The 17,670-nt window shown below is 47.8% G+C and overlaps 1 protein-coding gene across 8 annotated transcripts in view; it reads right to left on the bottom strand.

Annotated features, from left to right (window-relative positions):
• NLRC3 (NLR family CARD domain containing 3) overlaps window positions 1-17,670 on the bottom strand; it is a 74,377-nt gene that overhangs the window by 30,760 nt on the left and 25,947 nt on the right. For 7 of the 8 annotated variants that reach the window (XM_027834045.3, XM_037911007.2, XM_043523804.1 and 4 more), the window contains exons 2-6: window positions 16,995-17,172; window positions 14,720-14,980; window positions 6,004-7,747; window positions 4,058-4,144; window positions 1,347-1,430 (exon numbers count right to left, since the gene is read on the bottom strand). In XM_027834045.3, the coding sequence (XP_027689846.2) occupies window positions 1,347-1,430; window positions 4,058-4,144; window positions 6,004-7,747; window positions 14,720-14,980; window positions 16,995-17,001 (2,183 nt within the window). In that variant the 5' untranslated portion in view covers window positions 17,002-17,172. Of the gene's footprint in view, window positions 1-1,346; window positions 1,431-4,057; window positions 4,145-6,003; window positions 7,748-12,284; window positions 12,577-14,719; window positions 14,981-16,994; window positions 17,173-17,670 lie in introns of those variants that run through there. The other variant, XM_037911005.2, reaches the window with a different exon arrangement.

The raw sequence follows: 17,670 nt of genomic DNA, 5'->3' as shown, positions 1-17,670 counted from the left end.
CTCCTGTAGGATACAGGCCAGAGGTCTTCCCTGAATTACTGTAGTTCCTGTCTGAACCAGAGCAGAGCTTTTAGAAAACCATCCAGTCTTGATTGAAAACTTGCCAGTGATGGAGAATCCACCATAACCCTTGGTATGTTCCACTGGTTAATTACCCTCATTGTTAAAATGTGTACCTTATTTCCAGTCTTAAATTTGTCTAGCTTCAACTTCCAGCCATTGGACCTTGTTAGATCTTTGCCTGCTTGACTGAAGAACCTATTGTCAATTCTTTGTTCCCCAAGTAGGTATTTAACAGATTGTGATCAAGTCACCCCTTTACCTTCTCTTTGTTAAGCTAATTAAACTCAAGGAGTTCAGTCTGTCACTGTAAGGCAGGTTTTCCAGTCCTTTAATCATCTTTGCAGCTCTTCTCTGTACCTTCTCCAAGTTATCAACATCCTTCTTGAACTGGGGACACCAGAACTGGACACAGGATTCCAGCAGGGGTTGCACCAGTGCCAAACAGATGTACTATAACCTCCCTGCTCCTACTCTAGTTTCCCCTGTTTATATGTTCAAGGATCGCATTAGCTCTTTTCTGAACAGCATCACACTGAGAGCTCATCGTCAGCTGATTCCCACCATGACCCCCAAATCTCTTTCAGAGTCACTGATTTCCAGGGTAGAGTCCCCCATCCCATAAGTACGGCCTATGTTCTTTGTTCCTAGATGTATAACTTTACATGGAAAAGTTGAGTATATTTCACACAAATTTGGTGTCCCCCTACTATTATTATTGAAAATCACTGACATCACAAATAAATAACTGTGAAACTGAGGCTGTAGAGAGAGCTTTTCACACCCAAGGAAGGAATCATACATTTGCCTTACATTTCCTGGATGAATAACTTTTTGGGGTCCCTCATTGTGAATCTTTGTCACGATGTCTGCAATGCTCGTTCATTCTGAATGTGGGGGGAGCAGGTAAGGGATTTTAACCTTTAATTTTTTCACAAGAGGGCATCACATGAGCTTTCTTACTGGACTTCAGTGTTCAAGCTGCTTTGGGGGTGGAATCTTTGATATTTGGTGACAGCTGATTTCAGAAAGAGAAAAGAAGCTTGGCAGCTGACATTTCTTTCATTCGTCACCAGTCTACAACAACAACATTCATCTCTTCTGGGAACTGATTACGGTGGGCAGGAGCCATCCTCCAATGTGGAGAAATTAAGGTCAGCTGACGTCACCCATTCTATTTAATCAATTTTCATGAAGGAAACGGCCGACGGCGCGCGAGTGCACTGCAGGCACCCATGTTTGCCCACAGCATGGACGACATCAACTAGGAAATATACGAAACTTACTCAAGTACCGTCAGGCTCCTGTTGACCATCAGAGATCTGGCAAGGGCTTTGGCCCCTTTGTTACTGATCTGGTTTTCTGCCAAGCTGTCCGGGAAAAGAAATAGGAGTTAGCATCTAGTCTAAGGAGAACAAATACAGTTCCTAGCCCATTACATCCCTCCAAGCCCGCTGCCGGCCACAGAAACTGCCAAGGACACAGCTGAGGAATTTGCATGGAAGAGGAATACTGTTATAACATGGAGGTGACCATATTACGTTTGAAAAATACAATTCCATTGGTTCATTATAAGATCATGTTAACCCTTTGGAAACCAGTTGATCCCTGGGTATATGTCATCTGGGGACTGAGGGCAATGGCAGGTGCAGGGAGAGGTGCTGGCTGTTGACAGACCTAGCTGGACTGGAATTCATTCCTGCAACGAGTCCCATGGCCCCAGCGAGCCATCCCTGTCCTTGGCTGTGCTCTGCGGCTGTGACTGACAGTTCTCCCTGGCTGGGTCCCAGGAGGGCTGTGGGAAGGTGTTGCACCACACTGGGGCAGGCAATGACTCATGTGGAAGTGAGAGGGAGTCTGGGCAGGGGCACAGAGCTGGAGGAAGGAAGAGGTAGGTGGGGAAAGGCAGACTCTGCTTGCTGGGGGCCCGGTGCTCCCAAAGAGGGGAGAGTCTCCTGCTCTAAGGGGGCAGGAGAACAAGGAGCCACAAACTTATCATCAGGAGCAGTGCAGAGTGCTAGGCAGAACACAATACTCAGCCTCAGTGTCCTACAGGTTAGCCATTTGCCCCACAGTTTTCAGACATGGGCCACTAACCAGACCCGACTTTATCATTCCAAATAACTCGCAGACTCAGAGATCTGGGCCAGAAGGGACCATCATGAGCCACTAGTCTGACCTCCTACACATCACAGGCCACAGAACCTCCCCCACCCACTCCTGTAACAGACCCCTCATCTCGGGCTGTGCCACCCAGGTCCTCAAACCTCACCTGAGAGACTCCGGTAACCTGCCATGTTAAGGTACTGGGGAATTATCTGCACAGCTGACTTTGAAGGCATCAGCACTGCTTGTGGCCTGGCTACTTTATGAATGCCTTTTCTCAGAAGAGCTCAGAGAGAGCCTCCACCAGCATTGCAAAGCATACTGTCTGCACCAGCACTTTAGTGTCTGAGCCCACGGGAACTATTCCTTGTTAATTCCACATTTCAGATCCACCCGGCCCAAGAGAGCTGGGAACTGCAATTTGGAGAGCAAAACTCCAATAAAACTTAGTACAAATCACAGTCCTCACTTCCCTCCTTCGGCCACAATTTGCCGCTCAAGCAGCAGGTTTCAGAAAGAGACAGAGGCTGACATCTAGCTGAAAATTACTGATCTAGGTGGCACTGATCACAAGTTTTGAGAGTCAAAGTCTGCCCATGAACTGCAATTAGCTGTGTAGAGAGACAGCGTGGCAGTGGGAGACCTACCCTGCTCACCTACCCCTCTTGACAAACGTGTGTTCCCAAAGCCACCACACTGACTGTGATTACAATAAACATCCATCCTCATACCAGCAAATGACATCATCATCATCTTGGTCAATTAGCATTGCCCAGCAGGGGAGCCTCCACCCTGGAAGTCCCCCTGTTAGAGGAGGCATTTGCTGGTCAGTTAAGATGGGATTGAGCACCAGTTTAGGAGGCAGGTTGGTAACCCAAACTTCTCGGGGGTTAGGCGGTTACCTGCATGCATTGGTCTACCAGAACATATCTCACTGGGCTCTACAGCAATATTAAGAGAGACAAGAAGGTCAATTTTAGTGTGGAGAAGATGACTAGTGAGTGGCTAGGGCTTGCAAGTCAAACATAAGAATGGCCATACTGGAGCCATGTAGATCAATGGTCCATCTAGCCCAGTATCCTGTCTCTGACAGCAGTCAGTGCCAGATACTTCTGGCAGTCAAGAGACCTAGAGACATCCAGACCATGGGTTGCATCTGTGACCATCTTGGCTAATAGCCATTGCTGGACTTGTCCTCCTTGAACTTATCTAATTCTTTTTTTAACCCAGTTATACTTTTAGCCTTCACAACATCCCCTGGCAACAAGTTCCACAGGCTGACTGTGTGTTGTGTGAAGAAATACTTCCTTTTGTTTGTTGTAAACCTGCTGCCTATTAATTTCATTGAGTGACCCCTGGTGCTTGTGTTATGAGAAGAAGTAAATAACACTTCCTTATGCACTTTCTCCACACCTCTCATGCTTTTGTAGACCTCTATCACATCCCCCCACATTAGTCGTCTCTTTTCCATGATGAAAAGTCCCAGTCTTATTAATCTCTCCTCATATGGAAGCTGTTCCATACCCTTAATCATTTTTATTGCCCTTCTCTGCACCTTTTCCAATTCTAATGTATCTTTTTTGAAATGGGGCGACCAGAACTGCCCACAGTATTCAAGGTGTGGGCGTACCATGGATTTATACAGTGGCATTATGATATTTTCTGTTTTATTCTCTCGCCCTTTCCTAATGGTCTCTGTTCTGCTCTCTTTGTTGACTGCTGCTGCACCCTGAGTGGATGACCATGCGGAGACACATGGCGTAATGCTGTGTTGAGGGCACATCTCACAACACAGCTTAGATCATGTGAATGTTTAGAGTGTTCATGAACCTTTAGCTCAAACGGCCACTGCAGTGACACCCCAAAATATTTTATGAACGCTAGCCAGTACCTCATCTTTTGAATCTGACAATCCTTCACGCTCAGCACGCTCCCCAACAGCTCCATCACGTTGTCCTTAAACTTGTTGTTGTCCAGCCTGGCCAACAAAGCAAAACAGAAGAGACGGCTGAGAACAAAGCATTTTGATAATACAAGGAGGAGGAGCAAATGTCCATTATGAGCTGCTGAGAGTGAGAGCTCTCCGAAAAAATGAAGAGATCCTGATCTGTGCAGCTTCCATGCTCAAGAGTTCACAGAGCGACCCCCGTCAGAGGTAGCGTGTTCCTTGAGATGCTGCCTTTCACAGTGAAGCTGACCTCCCCCACCATCCCCCAGCAAGGAGCCGAGAGCCTGTTCGCTGCTGATCCTCATGACTAGAGAACGTTCCATATGCACAGCGCCAGAAGAGTCTGTTCTCTCTAGGATAACGCAGTCACACTTACCAGCATCCCAGGATAACTCTAGGAGGCCCTATTCTTCCACAGAGAATGTCCTCTAAAAACTTGGAGATGCTTCACTTATGCAAAAATCACATTTAAGTCCTTTGGGTTCCTCCAATGAAAGATATGGCAGGAGTGTAAAGCCTATTCCAACATAGCGATACAGGACTCTGCACTGCCCAGGGGCCTCTCTTTATAAGTCTTGTAAGATGGCACGAGGTTGTAGTTGCCATAGGTCATGTCATTAACATTAAATGCATGTTCTAGGCCTGCACAACACTAAAATGCACTGTGTTGAAGCCAGTGCCGGTCCTTGTCACCTGGTCTTACTTTGTCTACTTGTCGCTAAGTCTGATATTAGGAACAGCTGACTTTTGGGGATGTCTATCTAATGGGGGTGCTAAACCAGCCTCAAATGGTATAAAGATCCAATAGACTTCTGGATTGTTATGGGGACTGTGAGTGAAATGCAAAATCTTCTACCTGTGAGTTGCGGATTCTCATCCATCCAGGCCAGCAGTAACTAAAGGTCTTTTAAGGGCTATCCATTGGCCAATGTGAAATGAGTTGGGGATCTGAGTCCAATTCCTAGTGGAGAAGTGCCCATGTCATCCCTCGCCCAATTAAATCGACACCTATTATTGTAACCTCAGCAGAGAGGCCAAGTACTATGAAGTGAAAGCGACTGAATTAGCCTTTGCTCCTCAGAGGTGAAGGTACAATGTGAAAGTAGTTCAAGTAAAGACACCTGCCTCCTCTTAGTCTTGTTACCTCTACCAGCCCACAAAGCAAGAATCCCAGTTCCAGACTCCGTGGTCTCCTAAGTGGCCCCTGTAATGCAATACTACCAGCATCTCAGGATAGCTCATCAGCCACTGATACACATAGGTAATAACAAACACAGCACAACGTTTGGCATACTGGCACTGCCACTTCCACTTCTCCAGCTCCTTTCACCCAAAGAACACATGGCATTTTGAACATATTAGACTAATAGACTTTAAGGCCAGAAGGGACCATCATGATCATCTAGTTTGACCTCCTGCACATCGTAGTTCACAGAACCTCACCCACTCCTGAAATAGACCCTGGATTAACCAAGCCTCCCATCACCCCTGTGAAGTAGATAGTATCCTCTCCCCTTTACAAGTGGAGAAATTGAAGACCAGAGCTGGACTGACTTGCCCAAGGTCATACAGCAGCAGGTCAGTGGCAGAGCCAAAAATAGAATAATAGAATCACAGGACTGGAAGAGACCTCAAGAGGTTTTCTACTCCAGTCCCCTCCACTAGAAGACCCCAAGAGTCTGGACTTTCAGCCCCCAGCTCTGAACATGACACATATTGCCTCAGTACCACAAGCCCATACCATCCTCAGAGTACATTTCTGTTTGCAGGACAATAGTCCTGAATAAAATAATTGCCACATATCCTTTAAACAGCTGCTACTTTCTACCGCATGTCACAAAAATGTGGAAATAGTCCCGATCCCTACACGAAACCCAGATCTGACTTACCGGAGATTACTGCAGAAGAGGAGCTGGGAAAGCAGACTTTTGCAGATATTGTAGGTGAGGCAGTTGGAGAGGTTTGTCTCCTCCATGCACACCTCAGAGACCTGCAGGAGATAAGCCAGGGCAGAGCAATTCACTGGTGTTAACATCCCAGCCAAGCTCTCGTTTTTCATAGCTTCCTCCACTGTCTTGGCCAGCTCCATGTGCTGCACTTCATACAAGCACTGCATGATGTTCACGGTCCTGGAGGAGATGACATAGTCAGTGTTCAGGCAGCTCTGGAGAAAGCTGATCATGTGGCTTCGGAAGCTGTTATGCTCATCCTTCACCAAGAGCCAACCAGACAGCAATTTGTTCACCTGTGGGGAGAGAAGGCCAGAGAGAAAGCGCACAAAGATATCCAGCTGCCCATCCTCTGACTGCAGTGATCTCTGGACAGCGTTCTTAAAGTGATTGAGGAAACCAAACTTAGGCCAGGACATCCCGCTCTCAGTAAAGAGATCAAATATTGCTCGCTTTGCTGAAGCATAGTAATAAGTGGCTGCCAAAAACTCCTGGAGGGTTAAATGGGAGAAATAGTAGACAGTGGAGAACTGCATCTCTTCCTTGAGTAACATCCTACTGCACAAGCTGCCTTGTAGTGATGAGAGGTCTATGCCATAGGCTTTCAAGTCTTGTTCGTAAAATACGTACTTTCTCTTGAGCAGACCATAAAATGCCAGCCGACCCAGGTTACCAATAATTTTCTTGCTGTTGTTTATAGCTTGTTCTATTCTGGGAGTCTCCTTCTGTTTCTCCTGCCAGTCACTACTCAGTGCCATTTTAAAGTAATAGGAGTAGATTTCTGATAAAGTCTTTGGAACAGTTGTCATTTCTTGGGATTGATCAGTGCTGTTCTTTAGGAAATAGCCCATTGAGGAGCCAGATATCCAGCAAAAGGCAGGAACCGTACACATTGTGTACAAAGATCTGTTAGCCTTGATCTGACCCAAGACTTGATTGGATAAGTCTTTGTTCTCAAGGAACATCTGATCGAAGAAGTCCTTGATCTCCACTTCTCCAAAACCGCGTATTTCTGTCATCCGGTCAACTAGGCCACCTGGGATTTGGCTGGCTGCTGTGGGCCGTGAAGTGACCCAAATGGAAGCTTCCTGGAACAGGTTGCCACGGATAATATTGGTGATCAGACTATCCACTTGAATCTCCTTTTTGGGGTCCGTGCAAACGACTGTGTTGGAAAAATCTAAAGGAGTCTTAAACTCATCCAAGCCATCCAGAATCAGTAAAATCCGGGCTGTACCATTGGAGATAAAGCTGGGTTCAGTGATGTGAGGAAATGCTGACCGGATGAGCCTCTCAGCAGAGAGTTTCTCATAAGTGTTCAGTTCCCGGAAGCTGAGAGGTAGCACGAATATGATGTCCTTATTGACCTCCCCTTTGGCCCACATGCAGACAAACAGTTTCACCAAAGTGCTTTTGCCGATCCCAGCCACGCCCACGGTCACAGAGATTCGAGGAGGAATGCTGACTTTAGACAGAGGAAGGAAGAGCTTCTCCAGGGGGATTTTCTTGGCAACATTTCTCATGCCTTTGGTGGCCTCAATCTGCATGACGTCGTGCTCTTTCTGCTGAATATCTGTCAAGCCTTCCACCAGCAGAAGATTAGTGAGCCTCTCCAGCTGGCCAAGTTCCACACCAGTTCCATAGCGGTTCTGGAGACTTTCCAAATGCTTTTGCACCATAGGGTCTGTGTAGAGAGAAGCAAAATAGGTCAAGAGGGAGACAGACAATGACCACAAGCATAAGCAATAGGCACAGCCTGACCTTCTCTCATTATTGCAGGGAAGAGAAGCCAGCTGGAGCTTCTGGAGGTCAGGAAAGCACGTTTGAAAACTCGCAACCAAGGGGGAGGGTTGTACCGGCTGTAGATGTGATTGTGATGGGGAACACAGTTCTCATTACTCAGACACACTCTCCAGCTGACCAGAAGGACGGGGCTGGAACTGCTTTGGCTGCTAGTTACCGCTGCTTTGTCGAGGAATGTGTGGACTGAATGTCAGGGCAGGAAACTGCACCCATCACTGAATCACTGAAGTTAGAGATGGAGCCATCTCCTCCAGCCCCCAAGCAAAGGCACAACGTCCCGACTGCATGTGCTCTAGGACTTTGTTCAATCTAGTTTAAAATGTTTCATAAGGAAGTTTAAAAAGCCCGAAGTGGCAAATCTTTGACAACGATGGTCACAAATTCTCCCTGCTGTGATCCCACCAATCCCATCAATCTAGTTTCCAGGTGTAGAAGTAGCACTGGTCTTAAATTGCTTTGATAGAAAACATTGGTTCAAATAAAATGGAACCATTGATTTCTGGGGAAGGGCCTCTCTCGCAGTCTGAGATTTGAACTGGTGCCGAACCTGAGGCCTCATACAAAGGTTTCCCAATATCCATTAGCGACCCTTTTGTTTTCATGGTAACGGCTCCCGTAGCCGCGCTAGCACCTCGCTGTGCCTGCCAGTTAAGTCAATCACAGTTTCACAAGAAACCAAAGTGAGTTATGGTCTGAGTTCAGCACAAGTTCAGCTCCAAATCTCGGAGTGCAAGTTCCCCACTCGGAGTGTCTTTCACAGAAATAAGCAGTTCTGTGGCTTCCAAATGAACGTGCATTTCCACTGACAGGTCAGTCAGAGGGTGGTGTACGCTGGAACACCTTACACTGTCTCCCACTCCCTTAGATGGAGTATTACGGAGTCTAAGAAAGGAAGGATACATTGAAGTAAAGGGTAATTAACTTACAGGAACTCCTTACTTAACATTGTAATTATGTTCCTGAAAAATGCACCTTTAAGTGAAATGATGTTAAGCGAATCCAATTTCCCCATAAGAATGAATGTAAATGGGGGGGTTAGGTTCCAGGGAAACTTTTTTTTGCCATACAGTACAGTACTATAGTTGGGAGGTGCCCCTGCCTTACCCCACACAGGCACAGCCCACTGGCACTGGAGACAATGAGGCAGGCAAGGAGGCTGAAGGTGCTGTAGGCTAGGAGAAGCACATTGCGCAGTGACAGCTTCCCCTACTCTGCAAGCACCAGGGGTGGGGGGCTCAACCCTCAGCCGCCCACTCCACCCCTTCCCCCAAGTCCCCACCCTTTACCCGCCTCTTCTTCCCCCCCCCACCCTTTACTCTGCACGCTGTGTCCTCGCTCCTCGCCCCTCCCTCCCCTGCCTCCTGCCCACGGCAATCAGCTGGCTTGCGGTGTGCAGGAGGGAAGGGGGAGGAGCGAGGACATGGCGCGCAGGCTCCCCCTCCCTCCCCTGCCTTCTGAACGCCGCCAGCCAGCTGACTGCCACGGGCAGGAGGCTGCGGGAGGAGGAGGAAGGCGCTGATCCGTGGGGTCTGCCGGTGGGCGGAAGGCACTGTGGGGGGTGTAGGGGAGCTGATGCGGGGCTGCCAGCTGTGGACAAAGCAGGCAGCCAAACGATGTTATAGTGAAGCATTGCACAACTTTAAATGGAGCATGTTCTGTAATTGAGCAGGGACGTAAGATCGAAACAACGTTAAGTGGGAGGACGTTAAGTGAGGAGTTACTGTACATATTCATACACCCTTCCCTCTTAGCTGCTTTTCTCTCTTGCTAGACTCTCTTGACCAAATTCAGAGCTGATATGTAAGGAGGAGATGCAAACAACATGGTAGTGAGTGGGTCAGTTAGTCAGTTGAAGGACTTGTGTATACAGGAAAGTTTTACCAGTTATACCAATATTGTTATTAGCCATGTGGACACTCTTATTCCAGAATAAGAATGGTTTTTTTAGATTTAACTTCAACTCCTTCGCAAGCGAGAAAAGTGAAACTGACAAAAGCCATTCTTCTTCTGCAGTAGGAGTATTCACATTCGGATCGATACTAGTATAATGATAACAGTTTAACTTCACTTCTTAGATTATACTGAAAAAAATATTTTCTGTGTAGACAAGGCCTAAGGGAGCCTATCTAGTCTATGTTGATGGAATATGCATGTCAAAGGGCTGGAAGATCTGTTGCACCAGATAAGACTTTCCCAGTCTCATTTAGACTCAGCTGTCAGTGACTCCAGTTTGCGATAGCATGGCTTACAGTAGCAGCCCAATGTCTGCACTGTACGTTCCATGATGGATTTAGTTTGTAAAATCCCTGGGATGGGGACTGTGGTGCTCAGTAAATCATCATCAGAACATGGCTGTTACTTTTTAAATATAGCACAAGACTTCTTGTTTGGAGGCTGCATGATGCTGACACATGGAAACAAAACAGAATGAGACTTTAACTTGTGACCCCTTCACCATCATGTTATTGAGTGCTTTTCTGTGCAATTACTGTCCAGAGAGTAGAGCCCTGATTGAAGTATTCAAACTTTCTCACTTGAAGCAGCGTTTCAATGTCTAGGTGGCAAATTATTAAGCAACCTTATTTACACTGAACTGCCGCCTGAGGCAGAGAAATGAGAAGACAGACAAATTGGGTGTGTGGCTAGGAGGCTTTGATCAGCTCCCGCAGGAGAGACAGAGCTAGGTGGCTGCTCCTGAACAGTTCTGGGGGTACAGCTCCGCATGCACAAAACCGCAGTCCGAGATTCATTCCCCACACTATGCTGGGGAGCTTTTGGAAGCCCCTTCGCTCTGTCCAGGCGCTGTCACTGCCAGATCCCTGAGCGCTAGGTTGTTGTGGTTAGCTGCAGCCCTATATTGAGGGCAGTGCACCCTTTCATTGTACAGTATTTGTAATACACAATATGACCCAAGATGTTTTCTAAGGGCGTGGCCATGCGCACTCAGCCCCAGCCCTGTCTTGGGGCCAGTGTGGAGCTGCACCACCCCAGGTGGGGCTCCTAAACCAGACATAATCCCTCCTGTAGCTCCCAGCACACAGGTAGAACAGGCCTGCTCCTGAAGGGGCTGCAGCATGCTCATCCTATGCATCTAGACAGCTCTGCGGCCTGGGACAGGGTCCAGGTCCTGGCATGGCCTCCTCCTCATCCCCAACTCCATCCATGGGTCACAGCACACCTGGGGGCAGTAGGAAAGAGCAATCCTTTCCCATGGGGGAGTGTAGGGGCTGAACTTAGCCACCATCCTGGGAGTGCAGAGATACTCCCTGCAGCCTCCCCAGTCCCACAGACCCATAACACACATACGGACAGACAGATCCAGCGGACCACAGCCTGGCAGCCTTGCCTCCCGTGGTGAGGAATTACCAAGCTGGGGCATGTACACTCCAGTCTCTCCCCCTGCTCCCCAGAAACAAACATTTCAGCAACAACATTTCACCCAAGTTCTTTTTCCTTATTCTATTTTCTAACCCGTTCCCGGTCAAACAAGATGACCCCTCTCCCTCAAAGCCAGTTAGATAATTGGCTTTTAACTGGCAACACTGCCAGCCCCACTTGGGAGCCGAGTCCAGCTGACTCACTGAGCTCTCTCTGTCTCCTACATCTCTATCAGCAATGGCTGCTGCTTCTCTTGATGCTGCTTGAGGCAGCAGAGGGTAATAACTTGTTCTGTGTAACGTTGGCTCTAAGATGCGAAAGCTTGTTTTTCCAGTAAAACGGGCAGCTATGGTGTACCTTCCTGTAGCCCCATCCAGGATCCAGATGTGCTTTACAAACTTAACAAGCAAAACTATTGAGATCACCTTGCCACCCACTGAAATGCAGCTACCTCTTGAGTACAACACAGCCACAATTCACATATGAACAGGAAAAGGGGGTAAATGGTGAGGTGGCAAAATTTGCAGATGACACAAAACTACTCAAGAGAGTTAAGTCCCAAGCTGACTGTGAAGAGTTACAAAGGGATCTCACAATACTGAGTGACTGGGCAACTAAATGGCAGATGAAATTCAATGTTGACAAATGCGAAGTAATGCACACTGGACAACATAATCCCAACTAGACATACAAAATGATAGGGCCCAAGTTAGCTGTTACCACTCAAGAAAGAGATCTTGGAGTCATTGTGGATAGTTCTCTGAAAACATCCACTCAATGTGCAGCAGCAGTCAAAAAAGCAAACAGAATGTTGGAAACCATTAAGGAAGGGGTAGATAATAAGACAGAAGATATCCTATTGCCTCTATATAAATCCATGGTACACCCACATCTCGAATACTGTGTGCAGATCTGGTTGCCCCATCTCAAAAAAGGTCTATTGGAACTGGAAAAGGTATAGAATGAGCAGGAGTGGTGTCCCTCGCCTGTTTGCCAGAAGCTGGGAATGGGCGACTGGGGATGGATCACTTGATGATTACCTGTTCTGTTCATTCCCTCTGAAGCACCTGGCACTGGCCACTGTCGGCAGACAGGATACTGGGCTAGATGGACCTTTGACCTGACCCAGTATGGCCCTTCTTATGTTCTAAGCCACCGCCGAAGAGCGCACAGCAGCATGATTTAGCAGTGACAGTGGGAAGCGAAGAAGATCCACCTGCAAATGCAGTGGTGGGCAGAGTGTAGTGGAACTGCACAGGTTGGAATCTGCTGCCAGGACTCCAGGACATGCAGGAAGCAGATATGCTACATGAGGTGCCATCTCGTAGAGCTGTAACCCGCTCAGTGACTGTCTCCAATGTACGCCTCGTCACCAGGGAACACTAAGCCCCCATCACTAATCTTCCACTGAGATTGTGGCCATGGCAGTGCCACTATCAGAAGAAAGCGGCTGCAGGCGACAGATAAGCAGCTCTGGTCCTAATCAACAATGATCCTCTTTTCATGCAAATGTCCCTAGCCACTCACAGGGGTGAGAAATACAGAAAACACAGTCATTCCTCAGGGCAGGGCAGAGAAAGGAAGGGTCTCCCCTTGCAGCGGGGCTCACAATTTTGGGTCCTGATTCCGCAGGTTGTTCCACCTACTCCTCCACACACTATAGCCCCTGCCTTGGCTCTGCCATGGCAGTGGTGGGGAGGGTGGATCAGAGAGCAGTGGCCCGTAGGGGGATGTGCCTAGAGTTGGTGTGTGTGTTTTTCTCAGGAGGTTCAAGTTACCTGCACACAAGTCTGAGTCAGGACAAAGCAGCCCATACCCCAAACCAGGAGCAATGTATGAAACATTCCATTTGCGAGTACCTGGAGGATGAAGAGGTGATCACTAGCAGCAGCATGGATTTACCACAAACAAATCCTGCCATATCAGCCCAATTTCCTCCTTTGACAGGGTAACTGGTTTGGTGGATGGGGGAATGTGGTGGACATAGTATATCTGGACTTCAGCAAGGCTTCTGCCACAGTCCCACATGATGTTCTCATAAGTAAGGTGGAGAAATGCAGGCTCAACTGAACTACCATTAAATGGATACAAAATTGGTTAAACAAGAGCAAGCAAAGAGTAACTATTCATGGATTGATGTCAGATTGGAGGGAGGTCTCATGTGGGGTTCCACAGGGATCTGTTGGTCTGGTGTTATTTAACATCTTTATTAACGATCTAGATGTAGGCATAGAGAGCAGACTGATCAAGTTTGCGGATGACAAAAGGCTGGGGAGGTTGCCAGCACTTTGGAGGCTGGAGCTAAAATTCAGAGGGATGTTGTTAAGTTGGAGAATAGACGACAAAATGAAATTCAACAAAGACAAGTGTAAGGTGCTACACTTAAGGGACAAAAACCAAATGCACAAATACAGAATGGGGGATAACTAGCTTGGCAGCAGCACTGCTGAGAAGGATCTGGGAGTTGTGGTGGATCCCAACCCCAACATGAGTCAGCAATGCAATGCTGTTGCAAAAAAAGCAAATGCAATTTTAGGTTGGATTAACAGAGGCACAGCATGCAAGTCACAGGAGGTGATAGTACCACTCTACTCGGGGCTGATTGGGTCTCAGCTGGAGTACTATATCCAATTTTGGTCACCAGTGTATAGAAAGGATGTGGTGAAACTGAAAAGGATCCAGAGGTGAGTGACAAAGATGATCAAAGGGGTGGAACATAAGGCAAAGGCTGAAAGAACTGGGGATGTTTAGTTTGGAAAAGAGGAGATTAAGGGGGGAACATGATAGCGGTCTTCAAATACTTGAAAGGCTGCCATAAAGAAAGATGGAGAAAAGTTGTTCTCTCTTGCCACAGAGGGCAGAACAAGAGGCAATGGGTTCAAACTACAGCACAGCAGATTTAGATTGAATCTCAGGAAAAACTTCCTAACTCTAAAAACAGCAGGACAATGGAACAGACTGCCTGGGGAAGTTGTAGAAGCTGCTTCATTGGAGGTTTTCCAAAGGAGGCTGGACAGCCACCTGTCTGGGATGGGTTAGAGACAACAAATCCTGCATCTTGGCAGGGGGTTAGACTAGATGACCCTTGTGGTCCCTTCTCACCCTATGGTTCTATGATTCTATGACTTCAGTATCTCAGCCAGAAGTTAGGGATCTATTACAGGAGTGGGTGGGTTAGGTTCTGTGGCCTGCAACACAGGAGGTCAGACTAGATGATCATGATGGTCCCTTCTGACCTTACAGTCTATGAGTGTCTCAGTGATAGTGTCCTTAGTTGGCTCTCTTAATCAACAGGGGTCAGACCCGGAGGTCCTTTTTTGTCCTTACTCAGGCAAAGTTCCCCAGGGTACACCTGGGTCTGAATGCTACAGGTACACATCTGCTAGCACACAATGCCGACGTGTGTGCACACACACACAGAGACTTTTATGACACACATGCACACAGACAGAAGACAACGAACAGCATCTCCTACCATAGACGGTGATGTGGAGATAGAGCTGGGAGTTGGTTGTCTCTATGTAAGTCTGCAGGGACTGAGAGGCATAGCTGCCCTTCCCAGCCAGAAGATCCATGACCGCCTTCACCTGCTCCGACAGGGAGCTCACCTCCTGCACCTGGCCTGCCTCCTCAGCGCTGAGGAGATCCAGCTTCCTCATGTAGCAGATGATGTCTTCCAGGAACTGCGACGAGATGGACCTCACCAGCTGCTTCCGATAGCGGTTGATCCAAACCCCTGTGAGGAAGAGAAGGGGGGCGATGAGTGTGAGGAGTCACTGACAGTATCTGGATCTTCTACGTGCTGAGGATCCATTGCTCAGAGGTGACAGGAGATGGAAGGGTGATAGGCAGGTTTCTTGGAGATCACATGGCTGTGGCAAGGCACTGCTTGGACAAGGCGGTCTCTGTACAGACTCTGCACCATAATGAACAGAACATGCTGCCCAGAAACGAAATACAGAGGGAGATAAAACTGAAGCTGACTAGGTCTGTCCAAACAAGACACTAGGCTGAAGCCATCGAGCGCCAGTGAGAGAATCCCAAACCAAGTCCAGCACCAGCTGAGCTAATAAGTTTCTGCTCTATTATTTCTGCTTCATTCATTAGAAGAAATATTCCAAATACACATGCACTGATGACAATCAAACCTCTTTCTGAAAGGGAGAAAAGTTTAGTGGACAATCCTGAGCTGCCCAACAGGGCTATGCAAATCAGTTTCAGTCAATGTGAGCTTTCACCAAAAACTCACATCAAACTCAAACGATTTCTGGGCATTTCTGCATAGCCTGGATTGGGCCAAAAGCCAAAATACTGGTGCTTAATTTGTGCCAGGGCTGAGCCCCAGCACCTCTAGGCTTGACAGTTCATAGCCCCGACACCTCTGGGCTTGCTGTGTCAGTTAGGAAAGTAAAAAAATTGCTTGAGCCCCGGCACCTCTTTCATTACAAAGTAAGCACCGCAAAATACCGTAAGAAAGATCATTCTGGGAAGATTTCATCCCTAGTGAAAAAGTGAAGCACCAGAAATCGTACCAGAAAGTCTTATCTTCCTGGGATTTCCACCTCCATTTAAAAACTCGGATCAACTTGAGATATGCCTCCCAGTCTGAATGACACCTCCATAAACGTGGCGGTTGTCCTTCCTTGCTTTACAATTCCTATGGCTGTTGTAAAGACAAGGAGGGCGAGACAATATCTTTTATTGGACCAACTTTTGTTGGTGAGAGAGACCATTCGAGTTACACCAAGCTCTTCTTCATGTCTGGGAAAAGTACGACATTGCAAACATGGCTGTTGTCACATTTCTGATTGGTTAAGCTGGACAGTCACATGTATTCACCTCTCTGGCCACATTCTGAACATCTCCTTCTAATTTAAACTGGACTTGGTGTTAGGGAACATGGGGCTCGTTTGGGTATTTGGTTACAGTAGGAGAGAAAATGACACCTAAGCTAAGTCCCTCAGGAACCAGCCTATTAGAAAGGGGCTCTGCAGGTGCCAGCTTCAATATCAGAAGATTTTATAGCAACATCCTTATGTCCTTTTGTGGTCATTAATCCCCACCCCCCTTCCTATGCACTGCATGATACAGTGCAGGCCAGCTACACTGAATGGAACAAAGGCTGTGAGAGAATGTATCCCATATATCCCAGCACAATACTGGTAACTCTGGTCCAGTCTTTGAGGAGTTAAAAATCGTGTGGCTCACTTTTCAAAAGACAAGCTAGGAAGGATTCGTCTGCACTTAAAACACTACAGTGGCACAGCCGTGCTTCAGTGTAGACACTACTTACACCGATGAGAAGGGGTCTCCAGTCACTGTAGTTAATCCACCTCCCTGAGAGGAGGTAGCTAGTCAACAGAGGAATTCTGCCATCAACCTAGCACCGTCTACATGGGGACTTCGGTCGGCTTAACACCACCACCACTCAGCGGTGTGGATTGTTCACAGCCTGAACAACATAGTTAAACCAACCTAATTTTCTAGTGTAACCAGGCTGGAGACCCTTCCCCTCGCTGCCTCGTCTTTTCCTCTTGCTGTATGGAACACAAACACAAACACAAACAGGTCATCATTGAAAATCGCCCCTTCACACCAAGGAAATCTTGTCAGAGAAAGCTCCCCACCTTTTCCCAGGAGTCAGAAAGCAAGGTTAGCTTTTGGCTCAAAGGCAGCCCCTGGCAGCTGCCACCAGTGACAACCCGAAGACGAACTACCGCTGCACACTCACATTTCACGCCCCTGCTCACCTTCCATCAGGGGGTTCCGGTGGCATTAGAAGCCTTCTTTTCGATAGCAGTGTGACGACTGGCAGACAGACCCCACTGCCTTCCCATTGACTCTGCCCGTTGTCCTCTCAGACCAGGGCCCCAGTGAGGGCACACCATTCACGGCTCACTCCGCGACCGTTAGCCTTTTTCCATGTTTCTGAGGGAGGGAGAAGAAAAGCATCAGTAGCGGGGGGGAGCCAGCACCACTCAAACCCTGACCCACAGGTGCATTTCCTTGCAGCCTGTTGGGAAACCATGAGGGGAGGAACCTTTAACAACAGGAAAGGTTACCCTGCCATGGTGACATGAGCCATTTCCGGCTGAGACAAGTTTGTGCAGCTACCAGGAGAATGTCCTGCACTAGAGCCAGTGAGGCTGCTGACTGAAAGTGCGGTACTCTACTGAAAGCTTATAATAGAAGCCCTTCCCAGAGCGACTGCCGGAGACTGAGCAGGCTGCAAGCCACTGAGATTCTCACTCACAGTCATGCCACAGCTTGGGGCCCCAGTCCCAGTCCCATGCCAGGATGCTGCTGCCCAGATCCATGATGCTAACACCTACGGTGACCAGATGTCCCGATTTTATAGGGACAGTCCCGATTGTTGGGTCTTTTTCTTATATAGGCTCCTATTACCCTCCACCCCCTGTCAATGTT

This window comes from Chelonia mydas, chromosome 10, assembly GCF_015237465.2.
Source record: "Chelonia mydas isolate rCheMyd1 chromosome 10, rCheMyd1.pri.v2, whole genome shotgun sequence".
NCBI lineage: Eukaryota > Metazoa > Chordata > Testudines > Cheloniidae > Chelonia > Chelonia mydas.
The sequence above is the reverse complement of the archived record's forward strand: the minus strand, read 5'-3'. Positions and strand labels throughout refer to the sequence as shown.